This window comes from Hippoglossus hippoglossus, chromosome 19, assembly GCF_009819705.1.
Source record: "Hippoglossus hippoglossus isolate fHipHip1 chromosome 19, fHipHip1.pri, whole genome shotgun sequence".
NCBI classification, from domain to species: Eukaryota; Metazoa; Chordata; class Actinopteri; order Pleuronectiformes; family Pleuronectidae; genus Hippoglossus; species Hippoglossus hippoglossus.
The window spans coordinates 10,801,537-10,826,459 of NC_047169.1; the positions used below are offsets into that span (position 1 = coordinate 10,801,537).

Sequence of the window (24,923 nt, forward strand, 5' to 3'; positions counted from 1 at the left end):
GAATTAGTTATTTGATGCCATAAAAATGGGGGGGGTAAGCATCATGATTGAAACATCAGCTGTGACTGAGTCCCGATTGGACGAGCACATGTGCAGGCAGGAGCCTCGCTGCCGCAGCTCCATTCCACGATTGCAGCTTTCGTATCTGGGGACGCGTGGATTCTCTTTATACACAGTTTATATTACACATTAAATATATACAGTATCTCATGAGTCTTACACCCTCCTCAGCACCATATTTTAGTTTTCAAGCTCTACCGTGATTGCAGACAAAAGCAACAGGACCCTCTTAGGGCTAATGTATTCAGATTACAGGCAATTATGCCTTATTACCATTTTGTGGGGGAAGCGGGGCTCATTTGCAGTATTTGTTCAGTGAATGTCTAATGGCGGCAAAGGGGAGGGAGCCTCGTGCTTCCTGCTGCGTGAGCTGTGATACTACAGGAGAACTGTAGCGTAGCGCAAATATTAACGACTCATTTCCCCCTCACCTGGAAGACGAAAGTGGAGCTAATCCAGATACATCAGTGCTAATAGCCCAAATAAATCACTGGTGAGCTCGCTCTGTGGCTTGTTGTCTTTCAGAGAAACAGATATGGAAAATCAAGCCATGGTCTGGTCTTCTTTTAAAATGGCTCTTTGTTACTACTATGCATAAACTCTGATTTACGTTTCAGAGAACAGGAGGGTTCAGTTCTCGACATGTCAACAAACACCACATTGTCAACTTGTGTGTCCCGGTCGAGCTTCCACGTTCCTTTGCTGCAGCTACACGCACGCTCAAAAATACAATTTTCTCCAGTGGTTCCCTACTGATAGTTTTTGTTCGTGCAGTGTTTCTGTAAGTCATCACGGCGCTGTGTGTCTTTGCCATGGTGAGTGGTGAGGCTAAACAAGGTCAATATTTCAATTTCAAACTGCCACGGCTGTGTTCTCTTTATGCAAGAAATGCTGTCATCTTAGATATTCAGATTTGTGAAATCTTCGGGACTGATCACATGTTAAGTATCTGGCTGCAGGGAACAGAATTATTGCTTGCCCAGCGTAGTGTTCGCAGGCCAAAAGCAATGTCACTCCGGTCCAATTTACTGAAAACAAAAACAGCCAGAGTATAAGTGTTAATTGACGTTTGGAAATTTAGCGGCCCGCACATTTTGAGGCGGATTACTTCAACTGACGAGAGCTTTTATCGGGAAGCAATGCTGCTTTTGTGGAGCAGTTTTTTGGCGTAGCAAGTCTACCCCCTTTTTACCTCTGCGTCAGTGCTGCTAATTTGCCCCGCGGACCACCATAAAACTGCAAAATGACAGTCACTAACTGGCTAATACGCCGCGCTGTCAAACTCAGCATCCTTCCAGCGAAAACCCTCCGCCACACCAAAATGTGAAGCATGAAAGGGTTGCTGTGTATAGCGCTGCGCCTCTCCTCTCGACTCTTCGTGTTCTGTGTGATGGAGTCTGTGGCCGTATATTTAGGTGTAGGGTTTGGGACAGGAAGAGGGGAAGCGCTGAGGTTATATGATTGCTTCATTATGGTCATATATACGGCCATATATTTATATATACTTTGTTATGTATGTCATTACATGTACACCAGTGAGTGTTTGTTTGTTTGCGTGCATGTGCTTGTGTGTGTGCGACTGAGTAAAGAGGGCTCAGTGTTTGGACCACCCTGTGAGCTGGGCTGAGTGACAGCATGGGCCTCAAGACTCAGTGCACACACACTCACACAGGCACACACACACACACACTCAAGCACATACAGTACTCAAACACACACGTCAGCGAGCTCATTTTTCAACATGTTTTCTACTCTATTAATGTCTCATGACCAAATACATATCATGCTCCAAAGCAAACATGCAGTATTAAAATGGAATAAATCACTTCGGGATCGGGAGAGAACACACACTCTCTGGTGGGACGCCGTGCCACCCAGTAGCACCGCAGGCAACACACCAATGTACCTGCTGTTTTAACCCTGCCCCTCTACGCTATATTTCTCAACACCTGACTTGAAGAGACAGCTCAAACATTATTAAGGAGCTTTAAAGATAATATTTTCTCTCCCGCTGCAAATTTCGAGAAATTAAGTTAACGCGGTGACGACGCGGAGCTAAATTTAAATGAATTGTTACCTATTTTCAGACCTTAATTTCCCATTAGTCGCCAGTTGTTTCTCTTTATGAGTGCGTTTTGCTTGTAATGAAATCAAGGCAGGAGTCCAGCCACCCACCACAATGAAGTGCTATTCTTGCCAGCAGTGTATGTTTAGGCCTCCAGTCAGAAATTCAAAACAGGTCAGGCTGGGATGATCTCATTCTTATCAAAAGCTTGTTTTTCTTCTCAACGTTTCTTTGTCGTTGGACGAGTGTCTGTGGTGTGACCTCTGGCTATCATGCAGGGCTTGCACACACACTCACATGGAGGTGTTGTTTTCTATATTTGTGAAGACACTGCACAGACAGGCACTGATCTCAGACAAGTGGCGTGCAGTTCAACAATGTCGCTATATGTTGTAGAAAACTTGTGATTTTGTAGCTATTTTTCTGTGTGTGTGTGTACCTTAGTCTAAGTATTGTTTGTCCATGAGTGAAGGAAACATATTTTGTTTGCCATGGCTTTCATGTGTCTGTAGTTTCATAATGAGCAGAGAAGTGTGGTCTCTGTCCAAATATGATGTCAAATCCGAACATTTATGAGAGCAGCTGTACGTTAATCAAACCCCTTTACTTTAAAAATGCAACATTCCTATTAATATTTCCCATAATTTATCCCATGTAGCTTTGTTATTTCATTGTATGTTTGCCGGCATACCTGGAAGAAAGTCAAAATAAATGTCATATTTGATGCAGCAGCCTCCATTTTCCTATGGAGGTCTGGCAGGAAAATAAAAGGTTGGAAACGCTGATACGTTCATTGGATTTGTTAACAGTCCCTTGATCGTGACATCATCATGAGCTGTCATACTGGGTGTTTTCAAGAGAAAGAACATCAGCTCAAAAACAAAATTCACCTGTCAAATCATCTGTTCCGCAACTTGTCTGACCTCAGTTCAGTTTAATGGCTGCGAACCACAAACATATGCAATATTCCCTGGAAAATAAATGTTTTGTTTGACTTTTTAACGTCTCCTCTAAGACGTCTTCTATTGTTAGATGCTTCTCAGTTTCTATGCTTGTGGTTTAATGATATTACTGCATAGTCAACGTCCTTAAAATAGAACTGTTATGTGGCAACTAATCTAAAAACTGATAAACCCACCGTCTCAAATGAGAAGCTGATGGGAGCTTCCTCTTATTACACTGAGTAGGTCCTTGCTATTACAGTGTACCTCTTAATCCCATAAAAGACAGTAAAGATAAAGAATGCCTCAGCCAGACTAATACTGTCATTATATCATCCACCAAGGATGCTACATTCTGGTAATAGCAAAACTACTGAATGGGTTACCTTGAATCTTGGTGGAAGGATGTGGTGTGAATCAGGAAAGAACCCATTAAATTTAGGTGCGGATAAGAATAAATGGGCAGATTCAGAAATCATGTTTCACTTTCTCTGCGTGATTCCACAGAATTAACTCAATCTATGCTGGTAGTGGGGGTGCATGTGCGTGCACGTGAACGTTGACAGGTTCACCGAATAAAGAGGGAAAGACAAGTTCTCAGGTTAGATAGAACTGCATTGCATGCCACTTGCGGATATCCACACAACTGTAGCTATAAAGTCTGACTCTCTGCGCGGACAGTAAAAACTTTATGGACGATAGCCTCAAATAGCGCTGCACATAGCTATTCAATGCAGCAACAGAGCAAAACACCAAGTTAGAGATCTCTTATTTTATTAAGATAAGTGTAAAACTAAATTTTGATCATTGTGAATTTGTGGCAGGACAGTTACAGTCTAGATAATTAATGGCAAACATTGCTTTGACCTGGCTGATGCCCAATGAGCTTTGGTGGAGTTATATGCTCTCAGAGTGCCCTTCTAGTTTTTCTAGCCCGTTATGTTTTTGGTACCTTAAAATGGGTTGGGGTTAACATTTTTATTCATTTGTATAGTCTGTACATTTGTACTGTCTCATCCCTGGTGTCTCTCTGTTGCTGCATAGTTTGTACAATTTGTTCAATATGCACTGTAGACACACAGCAACTCCCAGTAATTAAAAAAAGACCGAAATACTTACTGTGGTATTTTGATAAATGTGCGTCTAAATTGGAAAAGATCTGTGCAATGTGCAGCAGAGTGTGCTGCTGTTTGCAGTAGCAGAAAGGCAGAAAGAGACGCTGGCTTGCTGGTTCGCTGGCGGACTGACAAGGGGACATCAAAGAGGACAAAGCCAGTGCTAAGCGTAGCTTTCTCCAATGATTAAAAGCAGGGGCCACAGTAACGTCTGGATGGGCCATTTGAAACTAATGAGGGAAAAATAAATAGAGCCATGGCCATTGGCATGTGTAGGTGGAGTGAATATACGTGTGAGTGAGTGTGTGTGGGTTGTTTCCATCTGTGTCAGTCCGACTGTCGTGAAGCAACAATCTATATCCGTGTTCACCTTGCTGGTAAAAGTGCAGTGTGTTGAGGGTTAACATTGTGGTGTTATTATGAACAATGTGAATTGTGCGTCACACAGAACAATTAAAGTTTCACTGAGATCATCTCGAATCTGATCGAAGATGCGTAGGGGACGAGATCGGCCTCGTGATTGACGTGTCACTCCCCTGCAGATCAACGCTGAGCGCTACAGAGTCACATGCTGATGATGACAGTTGACAATTTTACATCAGAACTGACTCACACTGGGAGGCGGTGAGTGGCTGTTTTTAAACATTGCGTGCGCCACGGTCTTTCAAGGATGTAGGCAGGAGGCATTTGATTTTTATGAATGAGTCATGAACGTCCAGATCTTTTGTCCTCTCTCCGTGCTGTTGTGAGGCCCAGACAGGGATATGCGTAAGGCGGACGACATTAAGTGGAAGTGGAAGTGAAGTGCTGACAAGGGCACATTAATATGCAGCTAATATGTGGGGCTAGAAACCATGTGTTCTGATTCATAAAAGGTGGAGGTTGTTGTTGCTAATCTCTGCAAGTAAACTGTGTGAGTCACAAGTGACATCAGCACCAGGCGCAGTGCAGACGTTTATTAATCATCATAATTACCTACATTCACTTTTCAACAATAGCTCTTACTCAAAAACTGGATGCTGCTTATTTCTCTTCACTTTCTCCCCTAATCTTCCATGTTTTCACTCTCCTGCTCCTGTTCCTTTCACTACATTCTTCAGTTTCTTCCACAGTAATCTATTCTTGCCTTTCGTCTTATTTTCTAATTTGCAGCTCTCTTCTTCTTTGTCTTCTCTCTCCCGTCGTTGTCATCATCTTTTCCATGTTCAAAGCGCAGCTTAAGCAAAGGCACAAACTGCCGCGCGCCTACAACAAGCCATAGTTTGCTTTGTTGATCGTCCAAGTGCTTGGCTGGATGATAGTAAAAAAAGCCAACCCATCTTAACGGATTCCAGGCCCCTTTCACAATGTGACTTTTTTATTATTACAAGTTGCATTTAGCGTCAGAGTTGAGTTATTTCTCAATCCAGCGCTCTTCCAAGATCTAATGGGCAATTATCTGTGGAGGAGAAGTTAATGGGTGTCCCATTTCACAAAGTCCCCAGTTATTTATGTCAATGAGCACCATTGTATGGAAACGTGGCAGACCCGTGCTAACCGCTCGACTTGTTTAGATTTTCTCTATGGAATCCCACACCCATTGTAAGCCAGTGCTAACCACAAGACAAATGTGTGTGTGTGTGTGTGTGTGTTTGTGCGTGCATCTGTATGACAATGTGTGTGCTTTGTATGTGTGTTAAGATGTACAATGTGTGTGTAGACCGATGTGAAATGTACATTGATGCAGAGACATGATGAAAGTATAAATCGACAGACAAATGCTCACACACACACACACACACATTGGCCAACCCATATAAACAGACATCTTACCTCCCACATACACCACACACACTTACCACAGACACTTACACAAGCACAGCCATAGACCTACCACCACATACTCAGACACCCCCCTACACACACACACACACACACACACACACACACACACACACACACACACACAGAAACATACCATGAGACCCACAGCCACATATGCAGCCCCCCCAATACACACACAGACACACACATGCAGAATCAGGGATCCATCACCAACATCAACACCCACAGGCTCAGCCTTGGTGACATCATGGCTTGGATGACAGCACGTCTTCCAGCCCCATTAGTCTGATTGTAGGTGGCTCCGCCGCAGTGATTTATGGGTAAATATTCATAGTGTCTCTCTCTCTCTCTCTCTCTCTCTCTCTCTCTCTCTCTCTGCTGCGTTGATTTACCACAAGACTTGGGAGGGGGAATCCTGTACAAATAATGACATTGTAAAAGTGGAGACAATATGACAGAGGGACAGGAGACCCGCCCTGTCACTCACATATTATGCAGTGCTGGTGACATGCTTTGATAGGAAGCATAATTTGAGTGATGCCAAGTGAAAGTTCTCTCTTGTAGATCTCACTCTTGTGTGCACCTGCACATGTACCTGTCTCTCTATTCATTTGTCCTCCTCTTGCTGTAATTTATCCGTCTCTCAGTCCCCCTCGTCCCTTGTCATCTGTTTTCTTTTCCGTCTTTTTTTCTGTGCCTCACAAGTGTCTGAGTTTTTAAGAGGCCCCATTAATTCTGTCTAACACCACAGTGGAAAATGGATTAACACAAGAAAAAGAGAGAAAAACCCTTTTTAAGCTACACATCGTCCTTGCATTTCTCATTTGTTTCTACATTTATTAAGTGTATAACTGTTTATATTATGTCCGCACGGTAAATTATTTGAATTCTTGGGGTTTGAAAAGCATTTGCATGAAACCAGAAACTACTTTTGTTGATTTTATTATACAAAATTTTTTTTTTCTAAAGTTTTTGCCCCGACAGTGTTTATTTTCCAGCTCCACCTCACAGTTGAGTTTATCAACAAGTTACACCATTGGTCGGCCATTCGAATTTTCTGGAGCTTCCCCATTGGCTATTGGTCTTTTAGAATGAATTCACTTCAATCAGGAGAATCTCAATTTGAAGAATGGACTAAATGTATTGCCGTGCACAATGAGAAATGAAAGTGATATAGTGATTTGGCGCTTAGACTTCCTTGTGATGTCATCAAGGTTGAATGGGGGCGGATCCGCATAGTATATGACCCCCCCCCCTCCCCCGGGGTCTAGACACTGGGAGGGCCGCAGCAAATCACTGAAATGACAGCTGACTGCGAGAGAGTGGAGAACAGATTTAACGTTTGATAGCAACAAAATAATTGGCTGATTGAGATCATAGCAAGATATGATTGGATTACCATAAACATCCAACAGTCTGCTGATTAGAGGAGATGGGTGGCGTGAAAGAGAATTGTAAAAGACTGAGACCTAGAAAGTCCTCCTGACTGAACTTGTGCTCAGCTTCTTTTTAATAATTACCTAAACCCTTGTATTGAATTTTTGACCAAACCTTAACTACACTTCATTGCAGACAGTAGACTGCGTACTGTCTGACACAGTGATTTCACACATGCTGTGCAACCCTCAACTTTTCTTGCCATTATCTGGTGGAGCTGCATGTGTGATGTCCGAATGAGGTGAACTTGACATTAGGGAGAATTTACCCTGCCAGCGGAATGAGTCTGTGTCCTCTAATGATAAAGGATTGACACGGACCGACACTCTGCAGCATGCAAATACATTGTGATGACTTCATCAACATGCTAATTAGCGTATCCAGTGACATGTGACGGGAGGAAAATCCCATAATGTTGTTAATAATGAAAGTAACAAGTGGGACACGGATAAGAGCCGTCGCAGATGTTATCAGTATCAGTAACATTTCTACAGCATGACTAGTTCAAATGTCTGCTGGGAAAAAAGATTTCTATGGTTTCAGCTACAGTCTAAATTTTTTACATTGACCAAATTATATTCTAAGGTCTTGGCCTTACTATTGCACATACATAGACATATAGTAGGTTTCGATCTAGTCTTATTTTGTGCTGAGTGCTAAACTCTACATGCACACGTAAATTCAACCAATTTGGCTTCGATTTTACCACCTTCCCCTTCCTTCTCCCATTCTCCCACCGTCACCCCCTCTCTTAGGTCCTCAGTCTACTGCAATGAGTTATTGTGTAAAATGGGTCCAAGCTACGCCAAGCCAATATAAGATGATTGATTCAACATTAAAAATTCACTGACCTGATGACAAAAAGCAGCTTCTTAAAGGACTGCAGGCAGCTGTAAATGTCATAAAAGTCAGAGAGTCCATCACAAAACCGTTTCACTTTTTATTGTTAAAGCTGTATTTTATGTGAATAGATATCCTTTTTGAGACAGGCATATTTCTACTGTTCCACCAAGAGCAATATATTTTCCACAGTTTATCAGTCAAACCTCGAACACCATCATTATAGGTCTGACAGTAGCTTAGTGACTGTAGCTTCACCTAAGTAGTTTGTAGTCATTATTATAAAATGTGGCTGTTCATTTGGAGGCTTGCTGGTGCATCCTTGCCAGTGTGTATCCTGAAGCCAGCTGTCACAGTGGTATCCCAGGAGCCTGTACAGGAAGGATACACTGAAAGGCCACTAGGAACCCATTGAGAGACCTTCAAGGAAGTTACGTGGCGATGTGCATGTATGCGAGTAGGTGGTATAATTAGAAAAGCTTCTCCTGACTGACAGGTGTTGGGACGACCTGCTGAGCCCCCTAACTGGTGCACGCTGGGCATTTGCATCTCATCTAGTCCCAGCCCCACGAATTGGCAGGTGGAGTTCATTGTTGAGGAAAGCACGGATGGGTGAAGGGACGGAAATAAGTAGGAATGGGACCATACAAAAAAAGGCATTACAGTGTTTCCTGTGTGTCCTTTCTTTAAAGAATGTTTGACATTTCCACCGTGAGCAATGTTCCTTATACGACACAGAACTCACCCGACAATGAGGTGGCAGATATTTTTGTGCGTCTACAGCCAGACACTAAGAACACGCAGTGCTGCATAATACGCCATATCAACACCACACAAATACATGCAGTCTCCGATACACACACACACACACACACACACACACATACACACACACACACACACACACACACACACACACACACACACACACACACACACACACACACACACAGGGGCTAAGCCACTGTCGTTCTAAAGGTCACCAACTTGAAGGTGGCTCATTTGCAGCTTTTGTTGCTAAATGCGTCTTTTATCAGTTTCTTTTCAGTGCACAAGACGACATAATTAAATGTGAATTTAATTGCTAATTATGTATCATTATCACCAGAAATCCATGAAACATCAGTGCTGGACATTTGTTAAGAGACAAAATGAATTTATATGTTATTTATTATAATCGCACATGGTTTTACTAAGCTCCTCTTTCATTCTGCATAAACTAGAATAGATTTAGATTTTAGTCCGAAATTTCATGTAAAGACATTGCCTGAGGAATATGTCAACAGGTCCCATGTGACTGGGCTCGTTGTGAATGGTAAACGTGGCTGGCACAGCATTGTTACTCGTGCTACAATGGCGATGGTTGTTTTTGGTTGTGCGAAAAGAAAAGACATGTTTCTACCTAATAGAAATTTGACACGTTGAAATTACTCAGGGGTGTCTTTGATGGTCCAAACTCCTTTTTAGAAGGCATATTTTCAGTTTTGAATTTAAACAATGACATAGTGAATATCTATTAAAACATCACCTTGTTTGCAGATGACTAAATGCTATTCTTTACTTTGGTAATTACACACTGTGCCAAATGTTATCCTTGCTTACTTTATGTAAAACGTCATATAAAGCACTCATCCTCACTGATAAGTCTAAATCCTGTTTTCCCCACTGGTAACTAATGTATTTTGTCTGGGAATGGATACAATAGGAATTCACTCCCCGGTCAAATGACTCTGTAGTAGACACAGGTTTTTATTGGCTCTGGTGCCGATTGGCAGTGATAGATACACGACACGTGGATGAACACACGCATTTCTGCTTCTTTGTTTTAGCAGCCTAGATGCTGACACTGCACTTTTTCCAGGGCAACGTTAATGCATTCTCTGAACTCCAAGGTCCGTAAATAGCCATGTATATTCTTCACATAAACTATCTTTTACATCGTGGGAACAACGTGCAACAGCGATTCTTTTCTTCACATCTCGCAATGATGGTGAGAGACTTTCTCAGCTTCTGTCACGTTCATGAAAAACAGAGAGAACAGTCCCGGTGTTTTCAGAACAATTGCAAATTTTGGCGTAAAAGAGGCATCACAGTGGTAGATAGCATAGATCAACACAAAGGGTAATTTGCAGCAGTTCATCAGCTTTAAACACGTGTTCATGAAAGACAGTTAATTAGCACCAGTGATCTGTGGCAGAGTGCACACATACCTAATTAGCTCATTGTTTATTTACTGCTGACTTCACATCTGGGTTGTCCATCCAAACCTAATTGGAATACATTACTTTAGTCTCAATTTTCTTGAGTTGTTTCATCGGAAGGTCGATAGGGTGGCAGGGCTTTGAGGAAATATGTGTGTACGTACATTTTCTAAATGCTTGACCATTTAAGGCATTTATGTTAAATCCTCCATCTGAGCTGTTGCCTCGGCTTAAGTGTTTCAAGTTGCATTAGGCCGCCCAAGAGAGAGGAAGTGCACCTGCTATGTGAGGTCCCCTCTCCTCCATCCGTCTATGTCTCTCATTCGCGCAACTTCTCCCCCACAGCACTCCTGTGAACCTCCCCCCCCCCCCCTCCTCCCTGCCGATCATTCTCTTCAGGCTACTGTGTCTATAATGAGCATTTCCTTCTACCTCCCCACCACCTACCCTACCCTCCAACAGCCCCCTCTTTCTCTCTCTCTCTCTCTCTCTCTCTCTCTCACTCTCTCTCCCGTGTCCGCTCGTTCTCACTGTGTGCAGAATTGGAGAAGCTTATCGCCTAGCAACCACAATTAAAGTACAACAAGTCAGTGGCAGTAGCAACCACCATCAGAGCAAAGATTCGCAAACCTCCGTGTGACCAACAGCTTGAGACGGAGGGAGAAAAGAGAGAGAGAGAGAGCTACAGATGTGGAGTTGGACAGGTGAACAGCAATTACAGCTGTGACCGATGTCAGCACTTTGGGCTGTGGAAACAAGAGAGAGAAAGAAGACAAGGGGAGTGGAGTAACGTTGTGCGACCGGGTTCACCGGGTTGCACTCCACAGGTATGTGTGTGTATGTTGGAATTGCAAAGGGAAGGTATAAAGCGCATATGATGGTGTTTCTGTGTCTCTGTGTGTCTGTGTGTTTGCTTATGTATGAGTAACAAGTACAGAATATAGAATATTGTCAGGAATGTCACTGCTGTGAGGATATGACATGTTTTAATCGGGGGCACCTGCTGTAAAGGTATGCTTTACCCACACACACACGAAAACAAGTCTGTTGTTAGAACTAATTTTTACGTATTTAGAACCAAGTCATCCAGTCTGTGTGGTCACTCTTTTATCAATATGTTTTGCACCACGTGTTCCTTCTCACAAATACTTTTAATATCAATTTTCAATCCGTTGTCATCTTATGAACATCTGACAGAAAAAAGTCCTGATGTGCAAAGCCAGCTAATTGTCTCCTGCTCATTTTCCCACTATAATTAAGATGATTGAGTAAGGTGTTAAGAGAGGATCTGCTAGTTGTCAGGTGTGATGTTGCCTGTATGTTGTATATATTGTATTTTTTGTTGGTGCTTGGTTTGTGAAAAGGGAAAGTTGTGAGCCGTTAGTCCAGATTTAAATCCTGCCCCTGTTCTGGGATGATGGTTAGCGATGAAGGTGAGTGAGTGCAAAAGACAAGTTGCATGAACACTGTGACACAAGTTAGTGGCTGGTTGTACATGCGGTCAAAAATATCATCAATTAATGATCAGATGTGGGAAAACTGATTGACTGATTGACAATGAAAATCAAATTTGAGGCAAAATCCATCTTGATGATATGAGATCCTGCTGGTTCATTTCAATGGGTGCACTTTGAATTCAATACACTGCTTTCTTGTAAACCTAATTGGTTTTCAAATTGAGTGGGAATAAGATAATTGAACAAGCAAGTAGTTACTATGGCTGATTCTTTGGAATAATAATGTCATTAATGATCAGAAAGGATTATTGTTACTGTAAATATCAATGACTTTTCACTGTAATTCTGTTGTAATAGTATTCTTCTAAAGTTTAGTTGTACGTCTGCCTTAAAGAAATTAAACCACCTACTTTTTCCTAGTGAGTCATGCTGAGTCATGCTCTGATGGCGTCATTTCAGCCTATAAGACGGCTCTAGAATAGTTATAATACACCATAGTCACTTTGTGTCTTCAACTGGCATTACCTGAGGGCTCTGTTGGGGAGCTGGGGTAAAAAGGTCAGTCGCTTTGTACGGCACATCCTGTCCCACCAGGAGGATGATGCTCGTACGCAGACCTGGTCACACGGTGAAGTCGATCGCTGGTCAAAATGTCACTGCACGAATAAAAGCACACACACACTCAAAACGCCAGACTAGAGTCATTTAATGGGGAAAATGTCACTACACTGCTCATTTAAATGCACAAACACAGAAACACTCATATACACACGCACGCACACTCTGAACACAACAGTTCTCGCTGATGTGCAGTTTGAGATTGTAATTGAGGGAATGCCCTGTCCTCACACAAGAACTTGTAGGGACGTCCATTAGTGGCTTCCGTGTTCTGCCAAAATTATACAGGATGTTTCACAATGTAGAGTTATGGTTAGCTGCCGCTCAGTCCCAGTGTCTAAATGAGAGGGAATGTGGACATTGTGGCCACAGTCAGTTGCGGGCCACGTGACACGCGGTGGCCCACAACAACTTTTTGGCACAAACGCTAGAGGCTGTAAAATGATGATGCATTTTTCCAAACTACAGAAGAACATACATGCATAGAAGCCTGATGATGAGAAACTTTCCTTATAATGAACGCGCAGCATCTTGAAATATGACATACAAGCTCTCTCAATACATCCATGCCTGTATATCGGGGATTGTGGGTTCAAACTTGGCGTTTAGAACCAATGTGACACGATATAATGTAATGTCATTTTGGAGACAGTGAATATAGGCTTGACAAGGTCTTGATATGATTTTGTACTGCATTCTAATCCTATTCTATTTCCGGCAATGTGAGCCAGAGTGAGCTAAAATGTCGTCAGAAATTTGGCAAATTTTTTCACTGCAATGTCCCATAAGTAAAACGTGAGGGGTACCATAAGCGTGTACTCCATGCTAGTGAAGCATAATAGCATACAACTGTAAAAATACCTTATATAAATAAGTAGTTGGAACTGATATTGGCCGAAACACAAATTCCACGTATCAGTTTTGGGAAAGTAAAATGGTATCGGAACATCTCTCATCTCTACCTCTTACATATTATCCGTCTGTGCTGTTTTAGTACGAGCATCACTTATTTTTAAATTGGTTGAGTAGATTTTATTCATCTCTCACCACGTCTACACAATTACCTACGCTATGGCTGAGAATAGTTGTATCAGATCTCTTCTGTGAGTCTCCAAGGTGCTACTGGTGATGTTGTGTAGGAGGTGGCAATAGTTTGGATAAACACAGCCACTTGTACGCGAGTGTTTGTGTGTGTGTCTCATGTGCGTGTTTCTGTGTGTCATAGCATGTGTCACCTCTGAGAGTGACACACCTCCAGATGATGTGGACAGCAGGGGGAGGCTACAGGGTTTGTGTGTGTTTGTGTGTGTGTGCGTGCGTGTGTGCGTGTGCCAGGTTTGCACTCTCCTGTCGATCAGAGCAGGCAGGAATATTATCCTCACACTTCTGAACTCAGCTGACTTCATTGTCAGGGAAATGGCTTTTGAGCTCATCTCTCAGTGCGCTCACGAGTGCACACGTTTTTGACAAATGCATGTGAATAAAATAAATTGACTGGATAAGTGTTTGTAATTGTAGCCCGGGAGCTAATTATTTTCCACTGAAGGCTAGTCATTACCCGTGTAATTGGCTCTTACATGGTGACATTGATCATGTGATTTATTGAAGGTAAATGTCCAGACTAGTGCGTGAACTGAAACATATGGTTCACCTTGACTGTAAAGTCCAAAGGGGAGCAAGCTGGATATCTCTGTCTTTGTGTTTGTGTAACTGGTGTGAATTTTTTTCATACCAGTTGCTTGCAATATACAACTATTATACTAAATTCTAAATCTCAGTTGTTTGCCAAATATGCAGTGCTCATTATTATTGCACGACTAAACCTGTGTGAGTATAACAAAATACAAAAAAGGTTGTTTCGTATTCACACATGTATTCGAGGGGTTTAATAATTAAATTCATTTTGGTTTACACGTAAGAGATGTGATTGCTGAATCAATCTAAATGTACTGTGAACCAGTCGATGGCCTGTTGTTACAGTTAGGAATCAGTTGATTGTCGCTGCTTTGCTACTACGTACATTCACAGCATCTTTGAAAAACAAATGCCAACATGGTTTCCCAGTGCACTGTCAAATCTTGGAGTTGGATTTCATAAGAAGAACCAAAAGGTAGAAAAAAGTCCTGCTATATATAAGCGACTATCAACATTAGGAGCAAAACAACAGATGTCATGGTGAAACCTGTGCAGGTCAGGAGTTGTTTTCAGTATAAGTGTCTTTGCGAAGTTGTTGTTTTGTTTTGTTTTCCTATTTCTATCTATAGACACCTGGTCATGGCTGTGCTTTATATAAGTCATGAATGTTTGTTCATACAATAGGCAATTAGTCTGTATGCCTTTGAGCCTAATCAAGTAATAAACACAATAACACAGAGTTGTGAAATTAAATACTTGTTTTTTATCCCTGAATCATATTGTGGCACATATATCAAGACACGTTTTGAATCCTGTCATAAGGGAAACATGCACACTTCTAATACTGTATATTCCACCCCATGGTTTTACAGCATGTAAAGAACATGTTGTGGTCTCGGCTACGCAAAGATGAAAAACTGTGAACTGACCATTTTACATTCTGATGTCTGTCTTTCTTCTCTTGTTTACAGAGTCTGGGTTCTGCTGACCGGAAGGAGAATCAGCAGAAGAAGTAAGTCCCACCTCTTCCCCTGCCTGTACATTCGATCATCCATCCTTGTTTTCTTCTCTTTTGCCTAATTTGATTTTCCCTCCTAATTTCATTCTAGGAAAACAGGCCAAAAATCATTGGCTTCCAGACTTTATATAACATCACCCATGGTCTTTTACTGTAGTGCCAACTAGTGCTGTAACACCATATTGTACATTACGGTTTCCTTCTTCTAATCTTGAGTTATGTGAGACAAATATTTCCATGAAAATAGTCCTCATTAATTGGCCTAGCAAAACCCATTAGCATAACTGATTACATATCATTGTGGTTGAAGAACAGCAGGTAGCTCCGTTTCCAGTAGTTTTTCTAGGTAACAAAAGCTCCTCAAGAATTTGACCCGATTCCTCTGTGTTTAGACGCCAATGAATTCCGATGTGTGTGCATGTGTTTGAAAAGCAAGTTAAGTCTGTCTAAGCCTGACTCATAATCCATCTGCTTTCATTCGCCACATGGAACCAAAGCACTTCCAGACCTTGTTCTACTGGAAATCAGTTCTGTGAACTCAGGAGGGAAATGCACTTTCTCCTTGAAAGTAAAGAGGAGTTTGTTTGCTTGGTGGAACTCATCAAAGGGATCTCCTGATGTAATGACACCTTTTAAGGATTTGCGAGTCACACCTAGGACCTTTTTTTCCCCCCTGTGTGGCGACACTCTGCGTGGGTATAAATTTCAACAAATTACACTGTTGGATGAAGATTGCTAAGTGAACACAACAGTGAGAGGATCCGATCATTATTTGAGATAAGCGAGAGCCCTGTTTTCTGATCTGCTCGCCTTCAGCACAAATTTAAAAAAGACCATTTTCCTTCTTTTCGAGAGCGACGTAAAACCTATTGATAGCTGCAGAGGCAGTAATCTCCCTTGATGTATTTGATTGTGCACTAGCGAACATCCATAATAAGTCGGATGCAAACAAGGAGGAGGATTTGAGCTCAGGATCGGCTACAGCTGGAGTTCAATTTATGTTCTTGTGAACTGGACATACGTTTAGGTACACAGACACTGTGTTTATTTTTCCTTCACTGACATTGTGAAAAAATCCCTCATGTGCTTTGTGTGGAGGAGAAATGAAAAGTGAGCACACAGCCGAAGTGTCTCTGACTGCATAAATATATGAATCTGTAAATTTGTTCTTCATATTAAATATTAATACAATCAAAATTGTTTTGGAAAACTAAATGCTTTTGAATAACCCTCCTATCTCAATTTTATTAAAAAATATTATACAATATAATGACATTTCTACAACCCTGTCTGTCATTTTGACGAGTAACTACAAAGTCAAAAGCAACCTCTGTTTACCATTAACATCCCTTATTCTATTATGTTCAGGCCAATGACAGGACCAAATAAACAGAGCCTTTTAGTGGAAAATATCTGTCTGCAATCATTCTGTAGAAAATGCAGCAACATTTTGAGCTGCACAAGTCACTGGGATGTCACAACAGGCAAACGGTGAAGGACAAGCGGAGTGGGAACTTAAATCTTACAATAATAGCTGTATATTTTAGTTGCTCAGCAACCAAAGCCATGGACACCTATCACAACATACTGTATCTTTCCCGTGCTTGATTCTTCCTATCCACAATACAGCCAGTACTGTTTATGCACCTACAGTATATCAGTGTGAATTGTTCATAGGTCACCAAAAAGGTGGTTATCCTTTTTTTGTCTCTTCATTTCTGTGCAAGACATTTCAAGATGCTTAACTTTGGACCAATAAACCAATTAAAAGATTTTCTTCAACAGTCTTATTTTAAATGCCCGACTTTGCTTTGAATCAAAGCCTCATTGAGGGTGGTTTGGATTTTTTTGGGGTTCTCTTGGAAGAATTAAATTGTTTAGCTTTGTGTTTGATGTCTTTGAGTCATGGATCCAAAATGGAGAAATGTAATCAGGATGACTTCCGATTGAAAATGTTCTCCCAATAGTGATGAATCACAACCGATGACCACTGTGTGAGTCAGAAGTGAGCGCTGTGTGTTTGAGTCTGAACTCTGTTTGGTCCGGAAGTCAACGACAGTTGGACACGTGCTGCATCACAAATTAAATCATGTCATAAGTGATGTGTGCTGGCACAGTGAGTACTCAGTGTGCCATTATGGGAGACATTGGTTGCCAGGAGACAAGCAGCTGTACTGAAGACCCAGTAGAGGCATCATGGGATGTCGAGTAGAGCCATAGAATGAGGGAAAGATGGTTGTACTCAGCCACATGTTGATTTATGGCAGTAGACACGTGAAGGGACATAAGTAACTAGCAAACAGGATGCATGCACACGCACACACACACACACACACACACACACACATGCACGTACATGTTTTTCCCTTGAAAACCGGAAGAACAACAACAACAACAACATACAGGGATTTCATGACTGAGTATTATTACATGTTCTGTAATACCCCCTCTCTATTATCTCAACTCCCACTATATTACTTATCACTTCCTCTCTGTTCTGCCTTCTCTTTTGCTCTCTGTAGGGAAGATGAGTAGTTTTCATGAAGGTATATCTTTATCTTTACTATGTCAGATGCATTTAATCATACCCAGCCGAAGAAATATTTTATACAATCACTTAAATGTCATAATATTCAGTTAATTCCTGGATCCCAGTGCAGGTGAACGGCGGGCACTGCTCACCCGCGCCCCTGTCAGGCTATTTCCCTGATTGCTGTCAAGGATTTAATTTGCTCCACTTGTTATTAATGAGGGGATATTGCTGAACTCTGGCTCTTTGTTCCATTTTGTCCCACTGCGGTGTTCTTAGCAGGTGATCACTGGATCATTAAAGTGCCATTCACAATCTCTCTGTGAGGCTAATTATCAGGGGCAGTAAAAGGCCTTATGCTACAACCTGTCTTTGCTGCCTTTCCACTGTAGGAACGGACATATCACCCTTCTGCATGTCCTCCCTCCTTCCCGCAGATTATGACGCAGCGCAGTGTTTTAACTTCATTGTTGCGGAAGAAGCGACGCCCCGCTCATTCAGGAACATAAATATGAATTCAGCAGGTTTTTATAAAGATCACTTCTTTATAAAAAAAAAGATCAGGGTGTTATAAAATAATCGTTCATTAATCGTAATCAAGGTAAAAGTTTGAAATAATCGTGATATTGATTAAAGTGATACCGCCCAGCCTTACCCTGCAGTAAATTGGTTGGGTACTCCAGCAATAATTCAGCTGGTGAATCCCTGTACTATCTCATCTGACATCTGACTTTCTTACTTTAAGACAAGCATTGTGTCTCTTTTTTCAGCATCGACTCAATATTCCCATTTACAAACAGCAAATCATGAGCAACGGCAGCATTATTGAAGTCTCCTCCATCTTTACTGTTATCGTAGTGTTGTTTGATGTATTTAGCAACACCTTTGTTGTATAATCTTCTGCATTACAGCCTCCTAGTGGACTGGAGTGGAAGAGCTTGTTGTACCTGTCACTTGGTAGAAGCTCAGCAGGCTAATTTGCCAAATCTCCACTCGTCCTTTTAACCGATGTGGAAATGCAGCTTAATGGCTGTTAGTTCCTTGAAAAAAAGTTCTTGGGACTAAAGGTTCCATTTGATATCTTCCTACCAAACTCAACAGTTTTAGATCAAGAGTGAATATAATATATCATATTTACTGACCAATAAATCACTGTCATAAGTATTACTGCTCCTTTATATATTATATGGATTATATATACCATGGAATGGGGCCTTCATATTTAAATGCTTTATATTTACATTGGGAGCGGGTCCTCTCTACGGAGGTCGCCATGTTTTTTACAGTAGCCCAGACTGGACAAACTAAACAACTTTTGAGATTTTATGGCAACTGAAGGCCGCCACAGGTTCTCTTACATGTTTGGAAGGGGAAGGGGAGGTGAGGGGTATTCAGCTGCAACATGCAAAATTCTAATCCCTTAAGTCATGGAAATGTTCATTGTTTAAATTAACATGTAAATGAACCTTAGCTTCTTAGCTTTACTTAAGATTTAAAACCAACTGCACTTTTTAAATTGTGGGTCTCAGACTCTATTCCTTTCGAATTAAGATCTTTGTGGACACCTTTTAAAAAGCAGCTTAAAACTCCTTAAGTTATACGCCACACTCCTTTACTTTCCTAAACTTTAATCAAAGCTTTTAACTTTTTCTTTCTGAACATTCTGTCATCTTTCTGGCCTCGACTCTCCTACGTGCGCTGGGTGCAGACAGTACAGGAAGGAAGGAATAATGGAAGGTTGGGGTGCCGGGGTGTCTTCGGAAACTAGGGGATGCTTTTTTTTCATGGAGCAGGGGATTTAGGTACGGATGTCAGGGAAGAGAGAACTTGATTAGACTAATTTATTCACAGGAGCGGGCCATGTAATTGTTCTCATATGGGGGTGACGTAGGTGTGTGTGTGTGTGAGCACGCGTGTATGTGTGTGTGAGATGGAATAACTTAAGGTGGGTAGGAGGGGATATTTGTTCACTAACTATGTGCCTGATTTAAAGTTTTGTTTAGATAATAAAACCACATTCTAGTTAAGAGTTCTCAGTTCTTCACAGTGAATTACTTGGCAACCCACACAGGCATATTGAAATTGTTGCACACTATATTATAATCTCCTTTGTTTTAAACAAGTGAACCTGCAGAAACTTTGGAGTAGATGATGAATAATTGTCACAACTTATAAAAGAAAAATACACAGAGAATATAAATGGGTATGCAGATGAATGGATTGAAGGATTTGAAGACAAAGTTTTTGATTTACGGCCAAACAACGTTCCAATCCTCACCTTTGGTCACAAGCTCGGGTTAGTTACCGAGAGAGCGAGGGTTGTGAATACAAGTGGCTGAAATGATTTCTCTCCGTTGGGTGGCTGGGCTCAGAGAGGTGAGGAGTTCAGACATCCGGATGAAGCTCGGAGTAGAGCCGCTGCTCCTTCATGTCGAAAGGGGATAGTTGAGTTGACCCCGCGCTAGACCCAGAACTTGCCTTTGGATCCCCCAGGCAGAGCTGGAAAGTGGGGCTAGGGAGAGGGATGTCCAGCTACCTTCCGCGACCCGAGCCTGGATAAGCGGAAGATAGGGCTGTGACGGTGTGGATTTTTACTCACCGCTGTGATAAAGCAATATATTACCGCAGTTTGCCTGTTTACCACATTCACACACACACACGCACACGCACACGCACACACACGCACACACACACACACACACACACAAACAGTGTCATCAGGCTGTAAACTCAAGACTGGGTAAAACCAACAGAATTTTTGAACTTAGGCAATGTATGAAGAGCTGGAGGAGATGGTGGGGCGCGCTCGGTTTGGCTCGATTCTGTTGGCATTGCGCAGCGCGAATGATAGAGACACAGTGAGGAGCAGTAAATTACTGACGGAGCCAGTAAAAACCGTAAAACATGTATATAAAGACCCATATTAACAGTGTAAGCCGACCTAGTGGAGCTGTGCATGGCTCCCTGGTTGTCTGCCCCGGGCTTGGTGGCGCTGTGGCCGGGGAAGTGGAGCTGTCCGGGTTCCCTGTGTCCATCCACTCATGTTACTTTCGCCAGCAAAAATAAAAAATATGCAAGAGAGGAAAGCAGAGTAAATTTGTCATTTTCAAAAATCTACGGAAACAGTTTCCAGCCTCTTTCTCTTAAAGGTCATCGCCCTGATATTTCATGACGCCCTGTGTTCCTGAGATACCCTTTAGACACTTTTTTATTTTACTGCCACCAGTGTGCGACATATACCCAGTGCCCTCCCCCCCCCCTGCCTAGTGCTCCAGTGTTATGCAATGTGTTTTAAAATGTTTCTCATAAACCCTTGAGCAAATGAAACAGTAAACTTCAGTACTGTTCAGATAGTAATAACTTCTGATTAGTGTTGTTTATTGTTAACGTAGTCAGATGAGAGCGCAGGTCAGCGGGGGAGTGGGAGGAAGGACATGTGGAACAGTACAAGGATACCAGATCTATAATGTGTGTCTGCCAGAGACTGTATATAAAGATCCTGAAGGAGAGACGGGTTGCTGCTGCAAAATGAACGTAGCGGAAACCCTGCCTGCCCAATACGGGACAAAGTACGTTTTTAAAAGACAATTAGAAGGAACAAATCATTTTTTATAATAATATAATAATACGATTTTTTCCAGACACCCCATGAATTTAGCTGTTGAGGCTTTCAGGGAGAATCAGGTGTCAATCATGGGGTCTCAGAACCCCTGAGACCCCCCCCTGCATTCGCACTCAGACTGCCACACTCCCCACAGTTGAGGGACTTGTCCTCCCAGTAGTAGCTGGCTTGTTGCCGTGGTTACAGGTGGCACAGGAGCCAGAGCCCCCTGCAGCATTTAATGTATGGCCCAGTGTTGATGATGTGACATTATTCATCTCTTTCAGTCAGAGCACAGAACACACAGTCCTGAACAGAATGCTGCGTCTAGTGTCAGTTATAGTGCGACTATATCAAAGTCAGTGAGCTGCAAAGATGCAACTCACGAAATTTGTCCCCCTCAAACAAATGCAAACTCAGTGATGTAAGCCTGTAAGCCTCATGTCTGTCCGTCCCAGCCTTTTGTATCAGTTGGAAACAAGCAGCGAGAGAAAAGAGAGAGTGCACAGAGGCAGAGAGACGAGCCACCACATCACTATTTCTCATCCCCCAGAGGTACAATCCAAGGCAAATTCGAGCAGAAAGATAATAAGAAGTGAGGGTTCCTGCTGTCTGACCGACTTGAAACATTCCTTCATTTTTCCAAGCCTTTTTTTTTTCTTTTCACCTCATTTTCTTTCTTTCCAGGCCTCTGAAATCCCAGTGTAAATACATATTGAGGAGTATTTACAATAGTGGTAATGGTGGTAGGGGAGGGAGCTAACTCAGCGGGCCGGAGGAGACTGCCACTGGCTCCGCTATCTGAGTGGGACTATTTGTACAGTTGCTCTAGTGTGTATGTGAGCGCGTGCGTGTAGTCTGCAAAGTGTGTGGTTGTAGCTGTATGCTTGTGAGTGTCAGCTGCATTCATCCCTCTGTCTGTATTTGTGTGTGTGTACTTGTTTTTGTTACGTTTTAGGACCTTTTCCAGCGTAAACACTGGCCTTGTCAGGACCAGTAGACATCATGGGGACCATCCTAATGAGGCAAATCTTAATTTCTGAGATCATGGTGAAGGGTAATGGTAAGATTTGCATTGTGGTTAGGTTAAGGTTAGAGTTAGGCATGAATTTGTCATGGTTACATTGAGGGCTATAAAGTTTTGGTCAGGCTGTCCACAATGAATGGAAATCAATGCAAAGTCTTAACAAGGATCGCTGCGCAAACCTTTGTGTGTGTGTGTGTGTGTGTGTGTGTGTGTGTGTGTGTGTGTGTGTGTGTGTGTGTGTGTGTGTGTGTGTGTGTGTGTGTGTGTGTGTGTGTGTGTGTGTGTGTGTGTGTGTGTGTGTGTGTGTGTGTGTGTGCCCGCGCACGCTTATTTGATGTGGCTTGGCCGCAGAGATGTTGAGTTGTTTGAGAACTTCCCAAGAGCAGGCTGCCAGGCCAAAGATCTGATCAGGCAGAGACAGCCATTGTTTTGGTAAGGCATCCTGGCCATAATCATGTGTATGTGTGCGCGTGTGTGTGTGTGTGTGCATGTGAGAGTGTGTGAGTGTCTGAGTGAGAGACAAAGATAGAAAAAGAGAGAGAAAGTGGGAGATGCAAAGCGAGCATAATTCGAAGTACTTGAACACTGCTATTCTGTGAAGCATAGCCTTTTCCATTCTGGCTTAAAATGCAAAAACATGCGCGCACATACACTCACACATGCACACATGTAACAACAGAAACATACAAACATTTCACATCACAACCACACAAGCTGAGGGAGTTCTCGGGGAACATGTTTCTGTTATTTTGTTGCACAACAAGTTGAATCCTTCACCGAGCCGCTCCCTGCAGCTCGAGCCCACACATCAAAATTTGATTAGTTTTCACAAAAAAACATCCAAACACTGTAGTTTTCTGCCTTACAACAGTGCAAATGTGCCTTCATGGAGAAAGTGAATTGGGTACGTACAAGCCAACTCAGCATTTAAACTGCCTTCACCGCTCCAAGGTCACAAAAAGACGTTTTTGATTTAAATTTGCTGTTTTCCTCCAGCAAGTGATTCCACGTTGTCTTCTACTGATGATGCTAAGTAAGATCCAAGATGGTGCCTTTGCTTCTTTAGGTTCTTTGCCCCCCTTTCTTTTGCACAGTGGATGGAAACCTGCAGGGTCAACCTCCATCTCTCTGCTAAATGTGAAAAGGATTGAAAATAGCGAAATCAACGTTTTGCCTATAACCTCAGCAAAACCCTAACAAATGCATTCCCTGCACCTCAAGTAAAAGATGCCCCTGTTACCAGAATTATAAGCTTTTTAGTTCTCCCTTAAATGACGTAAAGACATCCTCAATAATATTATTCGAATTCCCTTTCTGAATATTAACGCCTGTTCACTAAAGTCTGTGTCCAACGCACCTATTTTTTGTTGTGTTTTACTTTGTCTGGATGGGGATGTGAGTTTTTGTTTCCCGGTTTCTACGCCCAACACCAGCTACTTAACCTCAACACTTTCCCAAACCTAAACCTAATTCTGGTAACTTCTACCGCGAACCCCCCGGTTTAACTGTAAATCATCTTTTTAAATGGTGACTGGAAGAATTAATGCTCTCTTTGGGGGGAATTTTCCTCTCCTTCGTTAAGTAAGCCCTTTGGTCCTCGTAAGTATAGAAGTCAAAGTAACACACACACACACATCTCTCTCCCTCCTCGAGGTTCCCTTCTCCTTTCCAGCATAAATAATCCCCTCAGTCTGCTGGCTCAACCCTGATTGGAATCTCGACGCCGTGCTCAATTGTGGGCTGATGGGGGAAAGAGGGGTGCCCTTTGCATGTGTGTGTGTGTGTCTATGTTTGAAGCTGTTTCAAGGCTATAAACATAATACCGGAGGAGTGTCCACCTCTGTTAGATCAGGCCCCTAAAAACCTCAGTTTAGAATAAGGCTGGCACACAGATGCACAACCAGGGCCTCACAATAAGCAGACTTTAAATGATAACATATTTACTGCAAATCACACAGAGATGTTCTCAGACTGGCAAACATGCGCACGCTCACTTTCGCTCCTTTAGCCAACCAAACAGTGAGGCGTGAACCCTCAGAAGAGCGCTGCGATACTGAGTGTGCTGATACAGGGGGGTTAAGAGTCAGGCTCCAGGAGGTTTTACCAGCTTTTCTGTGTCCTAGAGGAGGCCAGCTGGAGCCCGATGCAGAGTTCTATGTGAAGATTCTGTGGTGAATTATGAGATTATGTGCAGAATTATTAGTGGGTTACAAATGTCATGTGATGTGACGTGCCATCTGGTCACTGTTGTCAGGTTATTGTAGATTTCTGTCGGCAGTGATAAGGCTTTCAGGTTCACCCAGAGATATTCAGCTCCCTAGACACAACACTGAACATCATAGCCCACTAATAAATCACTGATGCTGTCTTCAGACAATGAATTCTGGTAAATTCGAGTTTGTCTGGAATGCCGCAGAGGATTGTCTGGGTCAGACCCATTTACAGCAACAGGGTAGAACCAAACCCAGAGGCCATTGGCTATTGTCTGATGACAGAATTAACCTCAGGGTACATCAACCTCTAGACGCCATCTACGACCGGATATTTTCCCAAC

General features: G+C 42.4%; 1 protein-coding gene across 5 annotated transcripts in view; it reads left to right on the forward strand.

Annotated features, from left to right (window-relative positions):
- The window catches only part of LOC117752424 (ankyrin repeat and fibronectin type-III domain-containing protein 1), a 138,867-nt gene that overhangs the window by 70,366 nt on the left and 43,578 nt on the right, over positions 1-24,923 (forward strand). For 3 of the 5 annotated variants that reach the window (XM_034569696.1, XM_034569697.1, XM_034569695.1), the window contains one exon: positions 15,165-15,205. In XM_034569696.1, the coding sequence (XP_034425587.1) occupies positions 15,165-15,205 (41 nt within the window). Of the gene's footprint in view, positions 1-11,052; positions 11,495-15,164; positions 15,206-24,923 lie in introns of those variants that run through there. The other 2 variants (XM_034569698.1, XM_034569699.1) reach the window with 2 other exon arrangements.